Source organism: Cherax quadricarinatus, chromosome 98, assembly GCF_038502225.1.
Source record: "Cherax quadricarinatus isolate ZL_2023a chromosome 98, ASM3850222v1, whole genome shotgun sequence".
Taxonomy (NCBI): Eukaryota; Metazoa; Arthropoda; class Malacostraca; order Decapoda; family Parastacidae; genus Cherax; species Cherax quadricarinatus.
Window position 1 is genome coordinate 1 of NC_091389.1, and position 23,825 is coordinate 23,825.

General features: G+C 46.4%; 1 protein-coding gene across 1 annotated transcript; it reads right to left on the reverse strand.

Annotated features, from left to right (window-relative positions):
- Positions 1-3,781: 3,781 nt before the first annotated feature.
- LOC128702511 (uncharacterized) lies at positions 3,782-22,938 on the reverse strand. The gene is made up of 6 exons (XM_070105232.1): positions 22,798-22,938; positions 15,581-16,138; positions 10,039-10,202; positions 8,511-8,720; positions 5,748-5,911; positions 3,782-4,165 (listed from the first exon to the last, which is right to left on the reverse strand). The coding sequence occupies exons 2-6, from the start codon at positions 16,128-16,130 to the stop codon at positions 3,973-3,975; spliced, it is 1,281 nt and encodes a 426-aa protein (XP_069961333.1). The 5' UTR covers positions 16,131-16,138; positions 22,798-22,938; the 3' UTR covers positions 3,782-3,972.
- Positions 22,939-23,825: the final 887 nt, after the last annotated feature.

Consider the following 23,825-nt stretch of genomic DNA (forward strand, 5'->3'; position numbering starts at 1 on the left):
ATTCAGCCATGGACCTGCAATAGTTTGCTGGATAGCCAAACTGCCAGCAATTTCTACACTGTTGTGGTGTAGGGGTTACCTGTCGGACTTGTAAGCAGTGTCTCGCAATGTGAACCAATGATGGAAGCTCATGGCAGTGTAAAAGTTAAGCTACATTGGAGTGGTGGGGGGGTAGTTTGTCTGCCCACAGGCAGGCAGTACACACGTGTCTACTTTTAAGGATCAAGTATTGGAGCTCAAGGTGTTCCAGAATGTCATAACCACGTATCTGGAAATTATGTTGAACAATGGTATGTGGCACAATCACAGTACCACTGCAAGAATTAAGAGTAATGTTTTTTCAATTGTAAGTAGAGAAAAATTGTGAGCTTGGCTAGCATTCTGTGCTGTGACGATGTGTGCACCGCTCGAGAGCATGAAATGGAATATTACGACCAACATGGTGTAGGAGCGCCTTGCTGATACTATCATCAGAAAGACATTCTGATGATGTCGGTTGTAGAGTGAAAAACTTTGTTCATTGTGTACTGTACTACATAGTATGTAAAGGAAGTTGATTATCGTGGTCTTTTCGGAGTAGAATGAGAGTCAGTCGAAAAAATATCAGAAGATTTTGTTTAAATACAAGACCAGAGGTGGTCAGTGTTGAGGTGGGCACGTGATCCAAAAACAGTCACACTGTATGGGGAAAAGCTGGAAGCATAGTCAAAGATTTGTAGAGGCCAAGCCTGTGTCCAGAGCGTGGAACAAAATGTCACTCGCAGAAGATACAGGGGCAGTAGAAAGGTCCAAAGAATGGTCTGGTAACAAGGCAGGGTCGTCAGACGGTGCTGCTGCTGCTGGTAGAGGCAAAGGAGGAGGTACATGGACTTGGGATTCCATGGTTAAGTCCCTTTTCTTTTAAGAAAAAGTTAAAAAGTAAGGGGGGTGGAAGGGCAGCTCTCAGGGGAAAAAGGACTGCAAGTCTTCCCTTACGTGCCCAAAAGGACAACCTCAGTGCAGCCGGTAGTGCAGATGTGGCATGAAACCCATGCCTTGCGTTGCCCTTCAAGCCAGTAAACCAGTAATCCGGGATAGCAACCTCACATCTACCGACTCACCTCGGCGGAGAAAAGGGAGAGTGGTCGGAAACTCGCCACAAAGCAAGACTCCTTGGGGCCACCACCACCTGGAATCCGACAGGTAGCCTCCCGAGATACACCCATCATCTGAAAGACACCCGAAGCCTTCCTCCCTTCCCAGTACACTGGAGGAGGATTGGAATCTAGATGATCCACTACACTACTAAGGACCTCAATGAAAGGAGACTGTCCCCAGAGCTCCTCAGGTTTAGGAACTACAAAACCTCAGGGAACAATCTCAAAGGCAGAAACAGGAAAGGGAAAGCAGAGGGATGGGCGAGATGAAAGATAAAGGGGTGCCAGGGAGGATGTGATAGGGAAGGGGGGATTGGGGATAATTAGGTTTGGTCTGAGGAAGACTCAAAGGTTAATTCCTCAGACCGATAGCCTCTTCACCGTGTTGAGGAACCCCCCTCCCTTTCTTTAATTAAATTTAAGGCAAACCGCAGTTGACTGTTTACTATCACAGCCGTTACAGCAACTATCTGGGTCTTATCTCCATGTTTATAAAGAAATCCTATTATACAGTTGGTATTGTACAGACATGTCATTTAAAACAAACTTTAAACATCTGCCACCAGAAGTGGGTGACTGACCATCTTAGCAACAGTTCACTATGATGGAGGATTAAGAATGATTCCAGTGGGGCTGCAGTGGCGTTGACCTCCAAAACCTTCTCCAGGTGAAAATAAATGGTATAAAATACTGACAATTAAAAAACGCATATGCAGTTTAATGTGATCCTTTATTGACAAAGTTTCGCCCACACAGTGGGCTTTTTCCAAGTCACACACGGATCTACCTGGGGTGGAAGGTACGGGAGTATTTATAGTCAGGTTCAGAATGTTGAGGTCAGGTTGGAGTCGGGTAGATAATCAGATGCAGCATTCTCCACCTGACCTCAACATTCTGAACCTGACTATAAATACTCCCGTACCTTCCACCCCAGGTAGATCTGTGTGTGACTTGGAAAAAGCTCACTGTGTGGGCGAAATGTTGTCAATAAAGGATCACATTAAACTGCATATGCGTTTATGTTTCCACCTTCTCCAGGTATAGTCATCACACTATGGACGATGCCAGTTCCACAGCGAGGGTCATACAGGGTACCAGATGTATATAATCATGAATTAAGACGCCTGTGCAATACTTTTAAATAACCCACTGACATTTTTGGGTTATCCCAGGTTCTCTACACATATGCAATGTATAATAATCTATAAATTTATTCATGTATACCCGAATAAACTTATTCTGTATTGAACTGAGAAAGCCACTGGTCGCCCAAAAGTTTAGTTTAAAGTCATTAGTGTACTCTAGACGATTTATATACACAAGGGTGTCAGAATATCAGCACATTTTAACAAGAAATGGCCAAAAATAATCTGATCCAAGGGTCTAATGGCCATACCGAGTTTGTGAATGGTGATCCTGTGTACCAAAATTAGGGCACAAAAATAAACTACATTACCTGGAAATTGGCTCAGTCTACCTGGTATCAAAGACTTGGATGGTACCTCATAAATGAACTATTATTCTCATTAAGTGGTATTACACCATCTTAGCCAATAATAGTAATGTTTGAAATGGAGATGTCGAGAGCTGACCTTCAGTTAATACTCTTGCAGTTGCAGGCAAGGACTGATCGAAGAGTCCCCTGGCTGCAGGCAAGAACTGATCAAAGACCCCCCTGGCTGCAGGCAAGGACTGACCAAAGACCCCCCTGGCTGCAGGCAAGGACTGACCAAAGACCCCCCTGGCTGCAGGCAAGGACTGACCAAAGACCCCCCTGGCTGCAGGCAAGGACTGACCAAAGACCCCCCTGGCTGCAGGCAAGGACTGACCAAAGACCCCCCTGGCTGCAGGCAAGGACTGACCAAAGACCCCCCTGGCTGCAGGCAAGGATTGACCAAAGACCCCCCTGGCTGCAGGCAAGGACTGACCAAAGACCCCCCTGGCTGCAGGCAAGGACTGACCAAAGACCCCCCTGGCTGCAGGCAAGGACTGGCTGCATGCAAGGACTGACCAAAGAACCCCCTCTGGCTGCAGGCAAGGACTGACCAAAGACCCCCCTGGCTGCAGGCAAGGAATGACCAAAGATCCCCCCCCATGACCGCAGGCAATGACTGACATAAGACCCCCCCCCCCTGGCTGCAGGCAATGACTGACCAAAGACCCCCCCAGTTGTAAGCTGGGTCTGACCAAACACCCCCCTGACTGCAGGCAAGGTCTCATCAAAGACCCTCCCCCCTGGCTGCAGGCAGTACTGACCCAAACCCCTTCCCCTCCTGGCTGCAGGCAAGTTACACAGCAAGGAATCCATCTTTGTGTATCAAGTGTACTGATGAATCTAACACTGCCTGGTGTCCAATATTCACACAATTCTAGCTTTCATTCGACGCAACAATAGTCCTTCAGAACTTAATGCTCCAAGTCTGAGTGGAACGTAGTTGTAAGTTGACGTGTGCGCAAGTTGTGTTGTTCCTCTCACTATATTGTACCTATTCTTCACAGTATTACTGTGCATACGATATAGTGAGGCTGTCAGTTTTGATCAGAAATGGAGATTCAGTTTTTAATCGAGAGCCATTTACTTGCACTCACTCACCTTTGAAAGGCCAATGGCAGCCTGATTTAGGGACAAAAATGATAAAACCACAATAAAAATTAGTTTTAATTTAAAAATATCTTAAAATGCTTTATAAAATTGGTAAAAAAGTGTAGCAGCAGCTAATTTGAGCCGAGTAAAAGCTGATTTATTGTATTACTGTACAAGTTATTGTAGCCTGGATGGTGGAGAGTACTGGTGATCAAACCAAGGCTGGTGTGGTTGTTAGGTTGATGCAGCAGGTTAAGATAAGGAACTACCTTCTGGCAGAGGAGAGAATGGGCCAAAAGTGTCAATGTTTATGGGACTGAAGGAAGTACGAACGTTGTGAAGGATAATATTGAGACCAGGATGGTTGCTGGGTCGTCTGTGGTTGTCCACCAAAGTCAGGTCTTGATGTACCACCCGCCACCGGCGCCACACCTTCGTGTGGTAGCTGTAGAAGGAATAGATTTTAAACGTTTACAGTAAGAACATACTCGAGTGTATATATATTGAATGTCTGGGAAAAACACTAAACTAGTTAGTCCAAAAGGGTATTTATGGAGATTTAGATTTTGCCACCATAGTGGCTAGTTCATTGTGCACCCCATATCCATCTGGACGGTAGTGCAAGAGTACAGGGATATACAGTAGGCCTAGGAACTAGGCCCCAAAAGGGTTAACAGGTGTACATATGGATTCATATCTACAGTTCACTTATCTGTTACAAGAAAATTTAGTAAATTTAATATATCTGGTATCTTATTTTTCTTAAGATATCTTGTCATGTCACATAGGTTATTATACTGACTATTCCTCATTAAGTGGACAATTAAACAGTGTTCAAGACAGTGTCCATATGTTAAGTCCCCCTCCATCAAGGGGACTGATCAAAGACAGCAATTAGTTTGTGTTTTGGGCAATGAAGACGACTCACGAAATCGTAATGACACTACTCTGAACATACCATACCACGGGTGGGGGTTAGAACCCGCAGTCAGTCATAAAACTCCAGGCCTATGCGTTAACCACTGGAACAGCTGGCTACAATAAGATTATCCATCTAGGTGTATTTCTACATCATAGGAAGGTTAGCATAGGCCACCACTGTCTGTGGAAACTTGCACTTGTGGCCACAGTGGTGGCCTATGCTAACCTTCCTATGGTGTATAAATATATCTAGTTGGACGCATCTTATTATAGCCAGTTGGTCCAGTGGCTAACACGCCAGTCTGGAGTTTTATGACTGACCGTGGGTTCTAACCCCACCAGTGGTATGGTTGGGCAATGATGTCTATAGGGGGGTACCTTCTGATCTTTGACAGGGGGGGGGGGAGGATCACATTTCGAATTATTTTTTACTAATTTTCATCTCTTCACGAGATAGAATTTATTAGTAACCTTAATAACAGTAGTTTACCAAGACTCTGGAAAGATGGTCTGGAAGACTTGCAATGTAATTAAAAATTTATGCCATCACTGACGACAGAATTAATACAAAGGCTGCAAGTAATAAATCTTTGGTACCTATAACAGGTGTAAATATATTCAAGAACATGAGGAGCACTGCAGGAGGCCTACTGGCCCACACTATTAAGGGCCTTCTCAAACTCGAGCCCACTAACAAATATTCACACAAATAATTATAAATGTTACCCATCGAAAAAGCTTTTGATAACCTTAACTCTAATGCAAGTCTCTACTATCCTGGTAATCGAACCCCGTTTATTTTGGTTGCTAGCCGTATTCTACCACTGTTTTACAACCCTGTTATTAGGATTTCTCGTGTTACTTAAGAACATAAGAAGGAACATTGCAGCAGGCCTACTGACCCATGTGAGGCAGGTCCATGTCATTCCCCAGCTTAGATCAATGACCCACCTAGTCTGGTCACTTCCACATAAGTAGCACGGCATAAGACTAGTGGCACAAGCTAGTCAGGTCCAACACTTACACCCACCCACACCCACTCTTGTATTTATCTAACCCATTTGTAAAACACAAATTAACCAAAACGTGTCAGGTTTTCAGCTTACCTGACCACAACAGCAGCCCAAGCTGTGTAGATAGTAAGGATAAGCAGAGCTAGTAATGACAGGCCAAAGGCTTCCCAGGGCATGTCGCTGTCACCCTTCGAGTTTTTCTGCTGCCTTGCTGGTTGCCCACCTTCCTCGGACTTGTAGTTGGTATCCACGGTATTCTGAGGGAAAGAACGAAGTCAATCAGATCTGGTGAGGGGAAAAGGCGAGTGGTGCTCTGAGGAGTCTGTGGAGACTTATTAATGGCAGCATAAACTGGAATGTACGAGTATAAGATAAGATTTCGTTCGGATTTTTAACCCCGGAGGGTTAGCCACCCAGGATAACCCAAGAAAGTCAGTGCGTCATCGAGGACTGTCTAACTTATTTCCATTGGGGTCCTTAATCTTGTCCCCCAGGATGCGACCCACACCAGTCGACTAACACCCAGGTACCTATTTGCTGCTAGGTGAACAGGACAACAGGTGTAAGGAAACGTGTCGAAATGTTTCCACCCGCCGGGAATCGAACCCGGGCCCTCCGTGTGTGAAGCGGGAGCTTTAGCCACCAGGCCACCGGGTCACTCCCTGCACCATGACTTATCATACCTATGCTTAAAGCTATGTATGGATCCTGCCTCCACTACATCGCTTCCCAAACTGTTTCACTTCTTAACAACTCTGATTCATCTGTGCCTTCAACTTCCAACTGTGTCCCCTTGTTGCTGTGTCCCATCTGTGGAACATTGTCTGTCCACCTTGTCAATTCATCCCAGTATTTTATACGTCGTTATCATATCCCCCTTGTGTGAAGCACGAGCGGTAAATGCTGCAACAAGGAGAAGGCTGGAGGCAGTGTGAGATGTCAAACCAATCATTTAATTAAGGCAGTGATACTCAACCACGGGAAATTATGACGGCGACAAGTTTTTTGTATGGAAAAGGTGGTAAATGGAGACGCTGCTCGTCATGGCATTATCCTGGGTGTTAGTGGACTGGTGGGGGTGGCATCCTGTGTGTTAGTGGACTGGTGGGGGTGGCATCCTGGGTGTTAGTGGACTGGTGGGGGTGGCATCCTGGGTGTTAGTGGACTGGTGGGGGTGGCATCCTGGGTGTTAGTGGACTGGTGGGGGTGGCATCCTGGGTGTTAGTGGACTGGTGGGGGTGGCATCCTGGGTGTTAGTGGACTGGTGGGGGTGGCATCCTGGGTGTTAGTGGACTGGTGGGGGTGGCATCCTGGGTGTTAGTGGACTGGTGGGGGTGGCATCCTGGGTGTTAGTGGACTGGTGGGGGTGGCATCCTGGGTGTTAGTGGACTGGTGGGGGTGGCATCCTGGGTGTTAGTGGACTGGTGGGGGTGGCATCCTGGGTGTTAGTGGACTGGTGGGGGTGGCATCCTGGGACAAAACTGATAATTTGAGGGAAATGCTCATCATAACAAGTGACTTTCTATGTAGTAGTATGTCTATACAGTAGTATGGTTTGTATACCTTGTAAATGTAGTTGTAGAAATTAGGAAATTATCTGGTTGTGACCCTGGAAGGTGGCGGGGTCCTGAAGAGTCACAGGCCAGCAAAGCAGCCTCTGCTGTCTCCAGGACAAGGACTTTTTCCCTTGCTTGCGTTGGGACTTTTCCCCGTCCAATAGTTTCTCCCATGCCGGGGGTACATGCTAGACACGCTTATAGTGATGTCCTCGGGCTGACATAATTGGCAGAAGTTACACTCCTGTGTAGTAGCGTGACTGATGAGAGTAATATCAGACCCTCTGACATAAGAGGTATGATCACAATCCTAGCATAGATCCCACAGCTAAATGGAAAGTTATGATAAATGGAAGAGGTACGATAAAGCTCCTGGCGCAGGACTTAGTCGTGACCAGTGAAGAGGCGGAAGGTGAGGAAGACTCCCACAAAGCTTCCACACCTTCCCCTTCCACAGCAGAAGCCCAGTTGCCAGGAAAATTCTGAACTTAAAACCGGTAGGGTAGGCTTCTTTTGGCAGAGATCCAGAAGCCAAGACCAGGATTCCTTAGTAAACAGGATCCAGCAAGCGATAGCAAAGATCTGGTCAAGGAGTACAGCTGGCAGCCATATTCCTGCCAGGTACGACACTAGTCCCACATACAGGCAGGGCGTTAGAAACACTACAGTAGGCCTACAGGCCCATACTTGGCAAGCCCTTGTCTTTGCGTCAACAGAATTCCCACCTCTGTACGTAGCAGAGAATTCGTTACTTAAATGTTATGTCTTCCCACAAATCAATCAATAGACTACTTACCCGGACGTATCAAATCCTGGTATACACGATATACAGACCATTGCTGACATCAGTGACATACTACTATATAGAAAGCCGCTTATGCTGAGCATTTCCCGTAAATTATATCAGTTTTGTCCCAGGATGTGACCCACACCAGTCCACTAACACCCAGGATGTGACCCACACCAGTCCACTAACACCCAGGATGTGACCCACACCAGTCCACTAACACCCAGGATGTGACCCACACCAGTCCACTAACACCCAGGATGTGACCCACACCAGTCCACTAACACCCAGGATGTGACCCACACCAGTCCACTAACACCCAGATACCCATTTTACTCTGATAGGTGAACAGAGAGCAGTTATCTTATGGAAACACGTCCCTAATATTTTCCAGCCGTACCGGAGGAGATTTAAACCCCGAACCACAGTGTGTGAGCAGAGTACGCTACCGATCTAGCTACTGGACACCTTTTTAGGTATAGTAATGTCAGACATCCGCCATAAATTACCTACCTTCGTGCTTATTATTTGATGTTTATTGAGCGTTATTAAGCGTGTGCTGAAGACTGTGTCCCTGGAAGCCGGTGCGTGCTGAGCGTACTGGAAGGCTCCAGCAACACACAGGTATATGGAGAACACTGCTAGTGGCGTCAACACCAACAAACACAAAGCGTCCACTACGATGGCTCTACGAATCTCTGGACTGTCGTAGCTCAATAAGAACTGAAATATATATGCATTAATACGTCATGGAACAGTTTTAACGACTTGGCCAGACTCACTATTTGACATAAGCCTTTCTCTGTGGCTAGTTAATAGTCCAAGGTGGATCGAAACGTTGTTGTTTGTCTATGTGAATGTTATTTGTGCATTGCTAAACTATCTTACGATGTTGTAATCAGTTTACTTAATTTTTGTAATTATCGCATATCCAGGTGAATTATGACCCCATGTTGGGCCAGATTATCTAATGTATCTGTCTTACTTCTACGTTTAAGTATTTCTGGTACAATATAAACTTGAGATTAAGACATGTGCAACATCTGGGTGTCTTTATTGTAGACGTTTCGCCATCCAGTGGCTTTATCAATACAAATTCTAGGACATAACTTGAAGACAGTAGGTGCGAAGAGCACCATAGTCGTGGAGATTCTCCGCGACTATGGTGCTCTTCGCACCTACTCCTAGGTTGAGGGACTGATTACCTCATCTTCTGTACATAGTTCTGCTGTCTTCTAGTTATGTCCTAGAATTTGTATTGATAAAGCCACTGGAGGGCGAAACGTCTACAATAAAGATACCCAGATGTTGCACACGTGTCTTAAACTCATCTTGTCGGTATTGTATACCATTCGTACACAATATAAACTTATATTGACCACAAATGACAAGTCAGGTCACTGAATCTACAAGTCAGATCACTGAATCAGGAAGTCAGGTCATTGAATCAGTAAGTGATTATCTGAGTATTTGCTGAAGCCATTACTTCAGTTAACAATTATACAGATTATATAATTTAGTGACAAATCTAACCGATATATTATAATTTCTAACTAAAGTTGTACCATTGTTCATTTAGCGACTTATTGTACAGGTGTTAATTAACTCCATTAAGTCCAAAAATGTTTAATTACGTGTAAACTAAATTGTACCATTAGAAAAAATTGGACCTTCGTTTCCTGAAAAATTAGTTTTATCCATATCTGGAGGGGTTTTCGGGGGTCAACGCCCCCGCGGTCTGGTCTAAGACCTGGCCTTGTGTCTAAGACACAGAGGAAGACCTACAGACATTACCTTCCAGTAGATGTGGAATATATACCCACTGGGGAAAGATATCCACTGGGGGAAGATATACCCACTGGGGGAGACCTACAGACATTACCTTCCAGTAGATGTGGAATATATACCCACTGGGGAAAGATATCCACTGGGGGAAGATATACCCACTGGGGGAGACCTACAGACATTACCTTCCAGTAGATGTGGAATATATACCCACTGGGGAAAAAGAGATCCACTGGGGGAGACCTACAGACATTACCTCCCAGAAAGGTTTAGGAGACAGTCTTATGGTGTAAGCGAAGCCACACAGCTCACACCTCTGACAGGTAGTGATGGTAAGCCAGTGTTCCAGGCACGTCTTGTGGATCCAGCCCATCGTCCCCATACACAGACACGGGGAGATAAGGTCTCCCACACTCTCACCTGCAGACATTATATTAATTATGGAGCGCTGAACCCGTAGGGATTATGCAGAGCCTTGGGGGGGATGGGAGGTATTGAGGCTTAATTCAGGAATCAGGAACACAGATTCAATTCCCTGGATCAAGAGCCCCTCACCAGCGTCAAGGAACCTCCCTTGAGAGGGTTACCTGAAGAATTACTCTGAACTATTATTCTTCCTCTAGACAACTGATGACATTATATATAATACTCAATAGTGACCTAACTTGCACACGCATTTTTAACCATACCATGGGCGGGGTTAGAACCCGCGGCCAGAGTCATAACACTCCAGACGGACGCGTTAGCCACTAGACCAGCTAGCTACAAGATTTATCCAACTAAGTATATTTATACACCATTGGAAGGTTAGTATAGGCCACCACTGTGACCACAGATGCAAGTTTTGATAGACGAATCTCCCGCTAACGTGGCCGTGACAAGCTCCAGCTCATGTACTCGCCAAACTGTACTCGCCAAACTGTACTCGCCTAATTGTGGTTGCAGGGGTCGAGACTGCTCCTGGCCCCTCTTCACTGAACGCTACTAGGTCCTCTCTCCCTGCTCCATCACTTTTGTCATACCTCATCTTAAAGCTATGTATGGTGTCATAACATTTACGATGCCTTCAGCCTTAGTTCCACTTTATAGACACTACATTAGTGTTTAAACCAGCAAACACTACTACAAGTGCCATTACTACAAGTGCCATTACTACAAGTGCCATTATTACTACAAGTGCCATTATTACTACAAGTGCCATTATTACTACAAGTGCCATTACTACTACAAGTGCCATTACTACAAGTGCCATTACTACAAGTGCCATTACTACAAGTGCCATTACTACAAGTGCCATTACTACTAGTGCCATTACTACTAGTGCCATTACTACTAGTGCCATTACTACAAGTGCCATAATTACTACAAGGGCCATAATTACTACAAGTGCCATAATTACTACAAGTGCCATAATTACTACAAGTGCCATAATTACTAACTAGAAATTCTTAATAGGCTGCATAATGGCAGTTTCCTGATGTAGGCTTCAGGTGCTGAGACTAATTAAGGCCATTTACGTCATCCAGCACTTAAATCAATAAGTCACAATTGATAAAAATTATCATGGAAAAAATATATCACGCCTGGTTTCAATAACCGGCACTTAAAAAATATCAAAATTCGTGATAATTTCGGGTCATTTTGGCCGCCCATTAAATTTTGCCAAACTCAAAATTTCAGGTCTTTTATGGCAATGACTACAAAATACAAGGTATACATGTACAAGGTATACATGTACAAGGTATACATGCACAAGGTATACATGCACAAGGTATACATGCACAAGGTATACATGCACAAGGTATACATGCACAAGGTATACATGCACAAGGTATACATGCACAAGGTATACATGCACAAGGTATACATGTACAAGGTATACATGTACAGGGTATACATGCACAAGGTATACATGCACAAGGTATACATGCACAAGGTATACATGCACAAGGTATACATGCACAAGGTATACATGCACAAGGTATACATGTACAGGGTATACATGTACAGGGTATACATGCACAAGGTATACATGCACAAGGTATACATGCACAAGGTATACATGTACAAGGTATACAGGCACAAGGTATACATGTACAAGGTATACAGGCACAAGGTATACATGTACAAGGTATACATGCACAAGGTATACATGTACAAGGTATACATGCACAAGGTATACATGCACAAGGTATACATGCACAAGGTATACAGGCACAAGGTATACATGTACAAGGTATACATGCACAAGGTATACATGCACAGGGTATACATGTACAAGGTATACATGTACAAGGTATACATGTACAAGGTATACAGGCACAAGGTATACGTGTACAAGGTATACATGTACAAGGTATACATGTACAAGGTATACATGTACAAGGTATACAGGCACAAGGTATACAGGCACAAGGTATACATGCACAAGGTATACATGCACAAGGTATACATGCACAAAGTATACATGCACAAGGTATACATGTACAAGGTATACATGCACAAGGTATACATGCACAAAGTATACATGCACAAGGTATACATGCACAGGGTATACATGCACAGGGTATACATGCACAGGGTATACATGCACAAGGTATACATGCACAATGTATACATGCAAAAGGTATACATGCACAAGGTATACATGCACAAGGTATACAGGCACAAGGTATACATGTACAAGGTATACATGTACAGGGTATACATGTACAAGGTATACATGTACAGTTTATACATGTACAAGGCATACATGTACAAGGCATACATGTACAGGGTATACATGCACAAGGTATACATGTACAGGGTATACATGTACAAGGTATACATGTACAAGGTATACATGTACAGGGTATACATGTACAGGGTATACATGTACAGGGTATACATGTACAGGGTATACATGCACAAGGTATACATGCACAAGGTATACATGCACAAGGTATACATGCACAAGGTATACATGTACAAGGTATACATGTACAAGGTATACACGCACAAGGTATACATGCACAAGGTATACATGCACAAGGTATACATGTACAAGGTATACATGTACAAGGTATACATGTACAAGGTATACATGTACACGGTATACACGTACAAGGTATACACGTACAAGGTATACATGCACAAGGTATACATGCACAAGGTATACAAGCACAAGGTATACAAGCACAAGGTATACAAGCACAAGGTATACAAGCACATGGTATACATGTACAAGGTATACATGTACAAGGTATACATGCACAAGGTTACATGCGCATGGTATACATGCACAAGGTATACATGCACAAGGTATACATGCACAAGGTATACATGTACAAGGTATACAAGGTATACAGGCACAAGGTATACATGCACAAGGTATACAGGCACAAGGTATACAGGCACAAGGTACACATGCACAAGGTATACAGGCACAAGGTATACAGGCACAAGGTATACATGCACAAGGTATACAGGCACAAGGTATACAGGCACAAGGTACACATGCACAAGGTATACAGGCACAAGGTATACAGGCACAAGGTACACATGCACAAGCTATACATGCACAAGGTATACATGCACAAGGTATACATGTACAGGGTATACATGCACAAGGTATACATGCACAAGGTATACATGCACAAGGTATACATGCACAAGGTATACATGCACAAGGTATACATGTACAAGGTATACATGCACAAGGTATACATGTACAAGGTATACATGCACAAGGTATACATGCACAAGGTATACATGCACAAGGTATACATGCACAAGGTATACATGCACAAGGTATACATGTACAAGGTATACATGTACAAGGTATACAGGCACAAGGTATACATGTACAAGGTATACATGTACAAGGTATACAGGCACAAGGTATACATGCACAAGGTATACATGCACAAGGTATACATGCACAAAGTATACATGCACAAGGTATACATGTACAAGGTATACATGCACAAGGTATACATGCACAAAGTATACATGCACAAGGTATACATGCACAGGGTATACATGCACAGGGTATACATGCACAAGGTATACATGTACAAGGTATACAGGCACAAGGTATACAGGCACAAGGTATACATGTACAAGGTATACATGTACAGGGTATACATGTACAAGGTATACATGTACAGGGTATACATGTACAGTTTATACATGTACAAGGTATACATGTACAAGGCATACATGTACAGGGTATACATGCACAAGGTATACATGTACAGGGTATACATGTACAAGGTATACATGTACAAGGTATACATGTACAAGGTATACATGTACAGGGTATACATGTACAGGGTATACATGCACAAGGTATACATGCACAAGGTATACATGCATAAGGTATACATGCACAAGGTATACATGCACAAGGTATACATGCACAAGGTATACATGCACAAGGTATACATGTACAAGGTATACATGTACAAGGTATACATGTACAATGTATACAGGCACAAGGTATACACGTACAAGGTATACATGCACAAGGTATACATCCACAAGGTATACATGCACAAGGTATACATGCACAATGTATACATGCACAAGGTATACATGTACAAGGTATACATGTACAAGGTATACATGTACAAGGTATACATGTACAAGGTATACATGTACAAGGTATACATGTACACGGTATACACGTACAAGGTATACACGTACAAGGTATACACGTACAAGGTATACACGTACAAGGTATACACGTACAAGGTATACACGCACAAGGTATACATGCACAAGGTATACATGCACAAGGTATACAAGCACAAGGTATACAGGCACATGGTATACATGTACAAGGTATACATGCACAAGGTATACATGCGCATGGTATACATGCACAAGGTATACATGCACAAGGTATACATGCACATGGTATACATGTACAAGGTATACAAGGTATACAGGCACAAGGTATACATGCACAAGGTATACAGGCACAAGGTATACAGGCACAAGGTATACAGGCACAAGGTACACAGGCACAAGGTACACATGCACAAGCTATACATGCACAAGCTATACATGCACAAGGTATACATGATACAACTTATACAGACCATAGTTGACAACAATGACATACTACTATATAGAAAGTACCTTGTTATGCTGAGCATTTCCCGCAAATTAGGTCAGTTGTCCCAGGATGTGACCCACACCAGTCCACTAACACCCAGGATGTGACCCACACCAGTCCACTAACACCCAGGATGTGACCCACACCAGCCCACTAACACCCAGGATGTGACCCACACCAGCCCACTAACACCCAGGATGTGACCCACACCAGTCCACTAACACCCAGGATGTGACCCACACCAGTCCACTAACACCCAGGATGTGACCCACACCAGTCCACTAACACCCAGGATGTGACCCACACCAGTCCACTAACACCCAGGATGTGACCCACACCAGCCCACTAACACCCAGGATGTGACCCACACCAGCCCACTAACACCCAGGATGTGACCCACACCAGCCCACTAACACCCAGGATGTGACCCACACCAGTCCACTAACACCCAGGTACCCATTTTACTTATGGGTGAACATAGACAACCGGCGTAAAGAAACACGCCCAATGCTTCTACCCTCGCTGGGAATCAAACCCGGATCCTCACTGTATGAAGCGAGAATTTTTAGCCCCCAGGCCAAGGGACCCCAAACGAGACACTGGGTTCACTACCACCGAGTGGCAGGATACAGCAGGGGAGATTATAATACACAGGACACATGGACAGAGAATAGAATTTTTGCTGCTAGATACATACCCTCATGACATATGCGACACATGGGTCCTGTGCTGCTCTTGTTGCTGTGGCAGGATACAGGTGGTGATGCTATATGTTTCACTGAAGCTGACAGTTTAGTTCCTGAAGGTGAAAGTCCGACAGTGGAAAGTGAGCTGTCAGCGAGATGCGGTAGGCCGCTGGGGGACGTATTTGTGTTAGCACAGCAACTGTTAGCTGGAAAACCCATGGGCCTATTGGATGGGGTCCTGGCATCACTCGGCCCACAGGGTGAAATCGGTGAAGCCGTGGGCCCGCAGGGTGAAATCGACGAAGCAGTGGGCCAAGAGGATAAAATCGGCGAAGCAGTGGGCCCAGAGGATAAAACCGGCGAAGCAGTGGGCCCAGAGGATAAAATCGGCGAAGCAGTGGGTCCAGAGGATACAGCCAGGGAATCACCAGCCACAGGAGAGGAACTCAAGTGGACAGACATGTGTGGTGAAGCCTGGCAGGTGTCTGAACAAGGTTCCATGGTCTGGCAGGTGTCTGAACAAGGTTCCATGGTCTGGCAGGTGTCTGAACAAGGTTCCATGGTCTACCCTGCAAGAACATTACACATTATCTCTCGTACAAATACCTCAAACCAGTTTAAAACAACATTACCAGTTAACTGAAAAATCTGGTAATTTACTACACTAACAAGTCAAAATACAGAGGTACCTCGGTATACGTCCTTAATTCGTTCCAGGACTTGTACCAAACAGGACGTATACCAAACGAATTATACAATGATGGGGTGTATAAAATAATTTAAACGCTGCTTATTGCTAAAATACATACATAAATACAAAAAAAAAATAGATAAATGCACAAGGTATACATGCACAAGGTAAAGTTTAGTGCCCACTAGGATAGTGCTGAGAAGGGAGGAAATGTTTGGAAGGAGAGTCACCTTCTGTTTTCTGTTTCTTTTCCCTATTTCGTCCTGGTTGAAGCTCACCAGGTTTGATTTACTGAAAATCTGTCTGAAGAACTTTGCTTCTGCCTTCTTAGGATGTTTGGGAACTGTGACATCGTCTGGTTATTGTAGATAATGTTATTACAGCTTGTTTGGGGTCTCTTGGGGTGGTACATCTCTGCAAAGTTTTTGACGTCCATCCGTTTGGCAAAGATTTTCTTGATTAACGAAGTAGGGGACTTCCTTTATCTCTTCTTCCAAGCCTGAAGAGTGCATCCATCTTAGTCTTGTGCTCCTCTCGAGAGAGATAATGAAGAGTAACGCGACTCACTTTAACCCTTAAGTTCTAGCACGGGAGTCGTCCAAACAGGACGTATACCAAGCTGGACTTATTCCAAAGCGGACGAATACCGAGGTACCACTATTTGCTTTCGGTCCCTCAAGTCAGTGTATTAACAATGTTTAGCACAATGAGAGTAGCTTTTTCAACACTGGCTGTATCCCACCGAGGCAAGGAGACTCAAAAACTAAATTTTCTCTAACTTTAGTAATGTACACAGGAAAATGGAGTTACTAGCCCCTTCTGATGAATGGTTTGAAAAACCGACAAGTTGAAGACTGAGACACTTATGCAACATATGGGAATCTTTGTTCAGGAAACGTTTCGCCACACAGTGACTTCATCAGTCCAATACAAAGTAGAAAGGCGTAAGGAGAGGACGATGGACTGAACACCGACTCCAGGCTGAGGGACTGATTACCTTAAACTCCTCCTCTCCTTACGCCTTTCTACTTTGTATTGGACTGATGAAGTCACTGTGTGGCGAAACGTTTCCTGAATAAAGATTCCCATGAAAGTTAAGACACATGTGCAACATCTGGATATCTTTATTGTAGACGTTTCGCCATCCAGTGGCTTTATCAATACAGATTCTAGGACATACTAGGAAGACAGTAGAACTATATACAAAAGATGAGGTAATCAGTCCCTCGGCCTTGGAGTTAGTGTTCACAGCATTATGGTGGTGGAGAATCTGGAGCAAAGACAAGAAGACTGGCGGTTATATAGGCGTCAGTGGATAGGGACGGGCAGCAGACGAGGGCATAGTCACTGGTAGGCAGGATTCCCCAGTGGAAGTAGGTCCTATCCATTGACGCCTATATAACCGCCAGTCTTCTTGTCTTTGCTCCAGATTCTCCACCACCACGATGCTGTGAACACTAACTCCAAGGCCGAGGGACTGATTACCTCATCTTTTGTATATAGTTCTACTGTCTTCCTATTATGTCCTAGAATCTGTATTGATAAAGCCACTGGATGGCGAAACGTCTACAATAAAGATATCCAGATGTTGCACACGTGTCTTAACTTTCATGGGAATCTATATTCAGGAAACGTTTCGCCACACAGTGGCTTCATCAGTCCAATACAAAGTAGAAAGGTGTAAGGAGAGGAGGAGTTTAAGGTAATCAGTCCCTCAGCCTGGAGTCGATGTGTTCAGTCCATCGTCCTCTCCTTACGCCTTCCTCTTTGTATTGGACTGATGAAGTCACTGTGTGGCGAAACGTTTCCTGAACAAAGATTCCCATATGTGGCATAAGTGTCTCAGTCTTCTACTAGCCCCTTGCTCTCGGCATTTTAGTCGCCTCTTACGACAACCTTAGAGGAATAATTCTATTCCACTTATCCTTATTTATAAGTCAAACATCTGAGTATTCCTGCCAAGACTCGAGGTATAAACAGGGATACAGGCGTGTATCCCAGCATCACTAGTGAACGAAAAACTCACCGAGTCTTGTCTGGCCGACTAGAGAAGAGAATTTTAATGAGGATCTCCATGTTTGTTTAGTAAAATATTAACTAAGAACTTCCAGAAGTAATTAGAAACTTGACAGGTTGGTACATAAGTCTGATATTTGCCAATATATGTTAGCTTTAAGAAGGACTTTCCTAGTATGGGTCAGTAGGCCTACTGTCGCGGGGCCTTGTTAGGTTAAAAGTTCTTAAATCCCTACAGGTAGACCCTTGGCTGTCTTCAAGACACCCCCCCCACGGCTGTCTTCAAGACACCCCCCCACCACCACGGCTGTCTTCAAGACACCCCCACCCCCCACGGCTGTCTTCAAGACACCCCCCCCACGGCTGTCTTCAAGACACCCCCCCCCCCACGGCTGTCTTCAAGACACCCCCCCCCCCACGGCTGTCTTCAAGACACCCCCCCCACGGCTGTCTTCAAGACCTACCCACGGCTGTCTTCAAGACCTACCCACGGCTGTCTTCAAGCCACACCCCCCCACGGCCGTCTTCAAGACACACCCCCCCACGGCCGTCTTCAAGACACACCCCCCCACGGCTGTCTTCAAGACCCCCCCACGGCTGTCTTCAAGACCCCCCCACGGCTGTCTTCAAGACCTACCCACGGCTGTCTTCAAGACACACCCCCCCCACGGCCGTCTTCAAGACACACCCCCCCACGGCCGTCTGCAAGACACCCCCCCCCCACGGCTGTCTTCAAGACACCCCCCCCCCCACGGCTGTCTTCAAGACACCCCCCCCACGGCTGTCTTCAAGACGCCCCCCCCCACGGCTGTCTTCAAGACGCCCCCCCCCACGGCTGTCTTCAAGACGCCCCCCCCCCACGGCTGTCTTCAAGACGCCCCCCCCCACGGCTGTCTTCAAGACGCCCCCCCCCCCACGGCTGTCTTCAAGACGCCCCCCCCCACGGCTGTCTTCAAGACGCCCCCCCCCCCCACGGCTGTCTTCAAGACGCCCCCCCCCACGGCTGTCTTCAAGACGCCCCCCCCCACGGCTGTCTTCAAGACGCCCCCCCCCACGGCTGTCTTCAAGACGCCCCCCCCCACGGCTGTCTTCAAGACGCCCCCCCCCCACGGCTGTCTTCAAGACGCCCCCCCCACGGCTGTCAAGACGCCCCCCCCCCCACGGCTCTCTTCAAGACGCCCCCCCCCCACGGCTCTCTTCAAGACGCCCCCCCCCACGGCTGTCTTCAAGACCTACCCACGGCTGTCTTCAAGACCTACCCACGGCTGTCTTCAAGACCTACCCACGGCTGTCTTCAAGACCTACCCACGGCTGTCTTCAAGACCTACCCACGGCTGTCTTCAAGACCTACCCACGGCTGTCTTCAAGACCTACCCACGGCTGTCTTCAAGACCTACCCACGGCTGTCTTCAAGACCTACCCACGGCTGTCTTCAAGATCCCCCCACGGCTGTCTTCAAGACGCCCCCCCCCCCCACGGCTGTCTTCAAGACGCCCCCCCCCACGGCTGTCTTCAAGACGCCCCCCCCCCCCCACGGCTGTCTTCAAGACGCCCCCCCCCCACGGCTGTCTTCAAGACCCCCCCCCTGTCTTCACGGCTGTCTTCAAGACCCCCCCCCCGGCTGTCTTCATTACCACCCCACGGCTGTCTTCAAGACCTACCCACGGCTGTCTTCAAGAACAACCCACGGCTGTCTTCAAGACGCCCCCCCCCCCCACGGCTGTCTTCAAGACGCCCCCCCCCACGGCTGTCTTCAAGACGCCCCCCCCACGGCTGTCTTCAAGACGCCCCCCCCCCACGGCTGTCTTCAAGACGCCCCCCCCCCCACGGCTGTCTTCAAGACGCCCCCCCCCACGGCTGTCTACAAAACCCCCCGGCTGTCTTCAACCCCCCCCCGGCCGTCTTCAAAAACCCCCGGCTGTCTTCAAAAAAAAAACCCGGCTGTCTTCAAACCCCCCCCCGGCTGTCTTCAAAACCCCCCGGCTGTCTTCAAAACCCCCCGGCCGTCTTCAAAACCCCCCCCGGCTGTCTTCAAAACCCCCCCCCCCCGGCTGTCTTCAAAACCCCCCCGGCTGTCTTCAAAACCCCCCCGGCCGTCTTCAAACCCCCCCCGGCTGTCTTCAACCCCCCCCGGCTGTTAACCCCCCCCGGCTGTTAACCCCCCCCGGCTGTCAACCCCCCCCCGGCTGTCAACCCCCCCCCCCCGGCTGTCAACCCCCCCCGGCTGTCTTCAAACCCCCCCGGCTGTCTTCAAAACCCCCCCCGGCTGTCTTCAAGAAGTAACTGGACAAGCACCTAAAATCAGTACCTGACCAGCCGGTCTGATTCGTTCGTCGGGTTGCGTGCGGCCAACAGTAACAGCCTGGTTGATCAGGCCCTGATCCATCATTACCCCTGGTCACAGACCGGGCCGCGGGGGCGTCGATCCCCGAAAGCCCCTCCAGGCATACTCCAGGTACCACTGCCGACAGAAGCTTTTCCATACGGGACCAGCAGCTGTGACTCGACCCAAGCAACCGCCAGTCCCTTAAACCTCAGTACAGACCGAACTACCGGCTGATTATAATCGAAAGTAAGAGCTAAACTCGCAAGGGCGATACAACTGGGCAGGCGGCGCCGCACATGACCTGTGTGACGGCAGCAACTAGGGTTAATAGAAGAGATTTCGTTCGGATTTTTAACCCCGGAGGGTTAGCCACCCAGGATAACAGAAGTCATGATGTGACCCACACCAGTCCACTAACACCCGGGGTGCGACCCCACACCCGGGGTCGCACCCCGGGTGTTAGTGGACTGGTGTGGGGTCGCACCCCGGGCGTTAGTGGACTGGTGTGGGGTCGCACCCCGGGTGTTAGTGGACTGGTGTGGGGTCGCACCCCGGGTGTTAAGTGGACTGGTGTGGGGTCGCACCCCGGGTGTTAAGTGGACTGGTGTGGGGTCGCACCCCGGGTGTTAAGTGGACTGGTGTGGGGTCGCACCCCGGGTGCTAGTGGACTGGTGTGGGGTCGCACCCCGGGTGCTAGTGGACTGGTGTGGGTCACATCCTGGGACAAAACCGACAATATACGGGAAATGCTCAACATAACAAGGTACTTTCTATATAGTAGTATGTCATAGGTGTCAACTATGGTCTGTATACCTTGTACTTGTAGAAATAGATATTAACAAGTGGGTGATGATAGATACCAGTGGCCCGGTGGCCTGGTGGCTAAAGCTCCCGCTTCACACATGGAGGGCCCGGGTTCGAATCCCGGCGGGTGGAAACATTTCCATACGTTATTTCGACACGTTTCCTTATACCTGTTGTCCTGTTCACCTAGCAGCAAGTAGGTACCTGGGTGTTAGTCGACTGGTGTGGGTCGCATCCTGGGGGACAAGATTAAGGACCCCAATGGAAATAAGTTAGACAGTCCTCGATGACGCACTGACTTTCTTGGGTTATCCTGGGTGGCTAACCCTCCGGGGTTAAAAATCCGAACGAAATCTTATCTTACCTCATCTATCCCTTCATCAATTAATCAAACAAAAGCCTATTCAATTCTGGAGGCCGTGCAGACACAGCAGCGCCTGGGTAATGACAGACTAAACCCAAAATCTAAACTTACGTGGACCAAGAACATGGAGGTGGCTGGAGGCAGCCAATTGTGGTTCCAGGGGTCGAGACTCAGCTCCTGGCCCCGCCTCTTGACTGGTCGCTACCGAGATTGTGTGTGGGGATGTGTAGATAATTACTAACCCGAGTCAGGGAACCTCAGTCATCATTAACAATGTTCATACAGTAATTATGGTTACAATTGCTTTCCTTGTTCTAGTTAAAATTAACTGGTTAAGTTAAAAATTAACTGGGATTTGTCTAGTTTATGACTTTCCTAGGCCTAACAAGCCTACTTACGCTACTAAGATAGTTGGGTCATTACGTACTCCCCTGAGACAAGACCGGTTAGGTGACCCAGACTAGCCATACAGCCATCTTAACGCCAGTCAATATTAATTTGTAATATGTACAACTTATCCGGTAGTCACAGTATCCTTATCGCACAGCACTTGGTGTTTGAGGAGCATTATAACCAAGTTACCTTTATAGATTTAGAAGGTCAGCTGGACAGGTCATTATGTCAGGTCACCTAAGGTCATTATAGCAGGTCACCTAAGGTCATTATGTCAAGTCACCTAAGATCATTATGTCAGGTCACCTAAGATCATTATGTCAGGTCACCTAAGATCATTATGTCAGGTCACCTAAGGTCATTATGTCAGGTCACCTAAGATCATTATGTCAGGTCACCTAAGGTCATTATGTCAGGTCACAATGTCATGTCAACAAGTTACCTAAGGTCATTATGTCAGGTCACCTGATGTCATTATGTCAGGTCACCTGATGTCATGTCAACAAGTTACCCGAGGTCATTATGTCAGGTCACCTGAGGTCATTAGGTCAGAAGGTAACCTGTACACCAGTCAGACGTAATTTGTAATCAGTAATCTATGGACAAAATTCAATTGCCAGACACTTATACACACCTGAGAAGTGTATTAGAAGAGGATGTATCAGAGGATACGAGTCACTGACAGCTACCAGGTTGACTCAGCAAGCAACTACTGACTGACTCACTACTGACTCACTACTGGGTCTTAGTGCTCAAGCTGACCCCAAGATGAACAACTTACTGAACCATTGGATCGAACCCCTGGTTGGCATGTTCTAAATTACAAACACTGACCTCTGCCCACCTTTCAGTCTAGGCCTATATATACCCAGTGCCTACTGTGACTTCTGTGATTGCGTCCCAAGTATTGTAGCAGTTTGTAGACAGCTGAAACAGCTACTTAAGCAAGGTTCACTATATGCTTCGCATTTAACTCGACACGCGTTTCACATATATCAAATATTAACAATCTGTAAGATAAGATAAGATAAGATTTCGTTCGGATTTTTAACCCCGGAGGGTTAGCCACCCAGGATAACCCAAGAAAGTCAGTGCGTCATCGAGGACTGTCTAACTTATTTCCATTGGGGTCCTAAATCTTGTCCCCCAGGATGCGACCCACACCAGTCGAATAACACCCAGGTACCTATTTGCTGCTAGGTGAACAGGACAACAGGTATAAGAATTATATATATATATATATATATATATATATATATATATATATATATATATATATATATATATATATATATATATATATATATATATATATATATATATAATCTGTGTGTGTGTGTGTGTGTGTGTGTGTGTGTGTGTGTGTGAGTGTGTGTGTGTGTGTGTGTTAGGGAGAGAAGGTGTTCTGAAGATGCTGGCTGAGGTAGTGGTTCTGGAGATGCTGGCTGAGGTAGTATATCTGAGTATACCTGGAGTATGTTTGTAGATGAATGGTCCAGAGAACCGACATGTTGATAAATTAGACACATATGCAACTCTTGGGTATCTTTATTGAGGAAACGTTTCGCCACACAGTGGCTTCATCAGTCCATACAAAGGAGAAACTTGAAGAACAGGAGGAGAATGAGGTAATCAGTCCCTCAACCTTGAGTCGATGTGTTC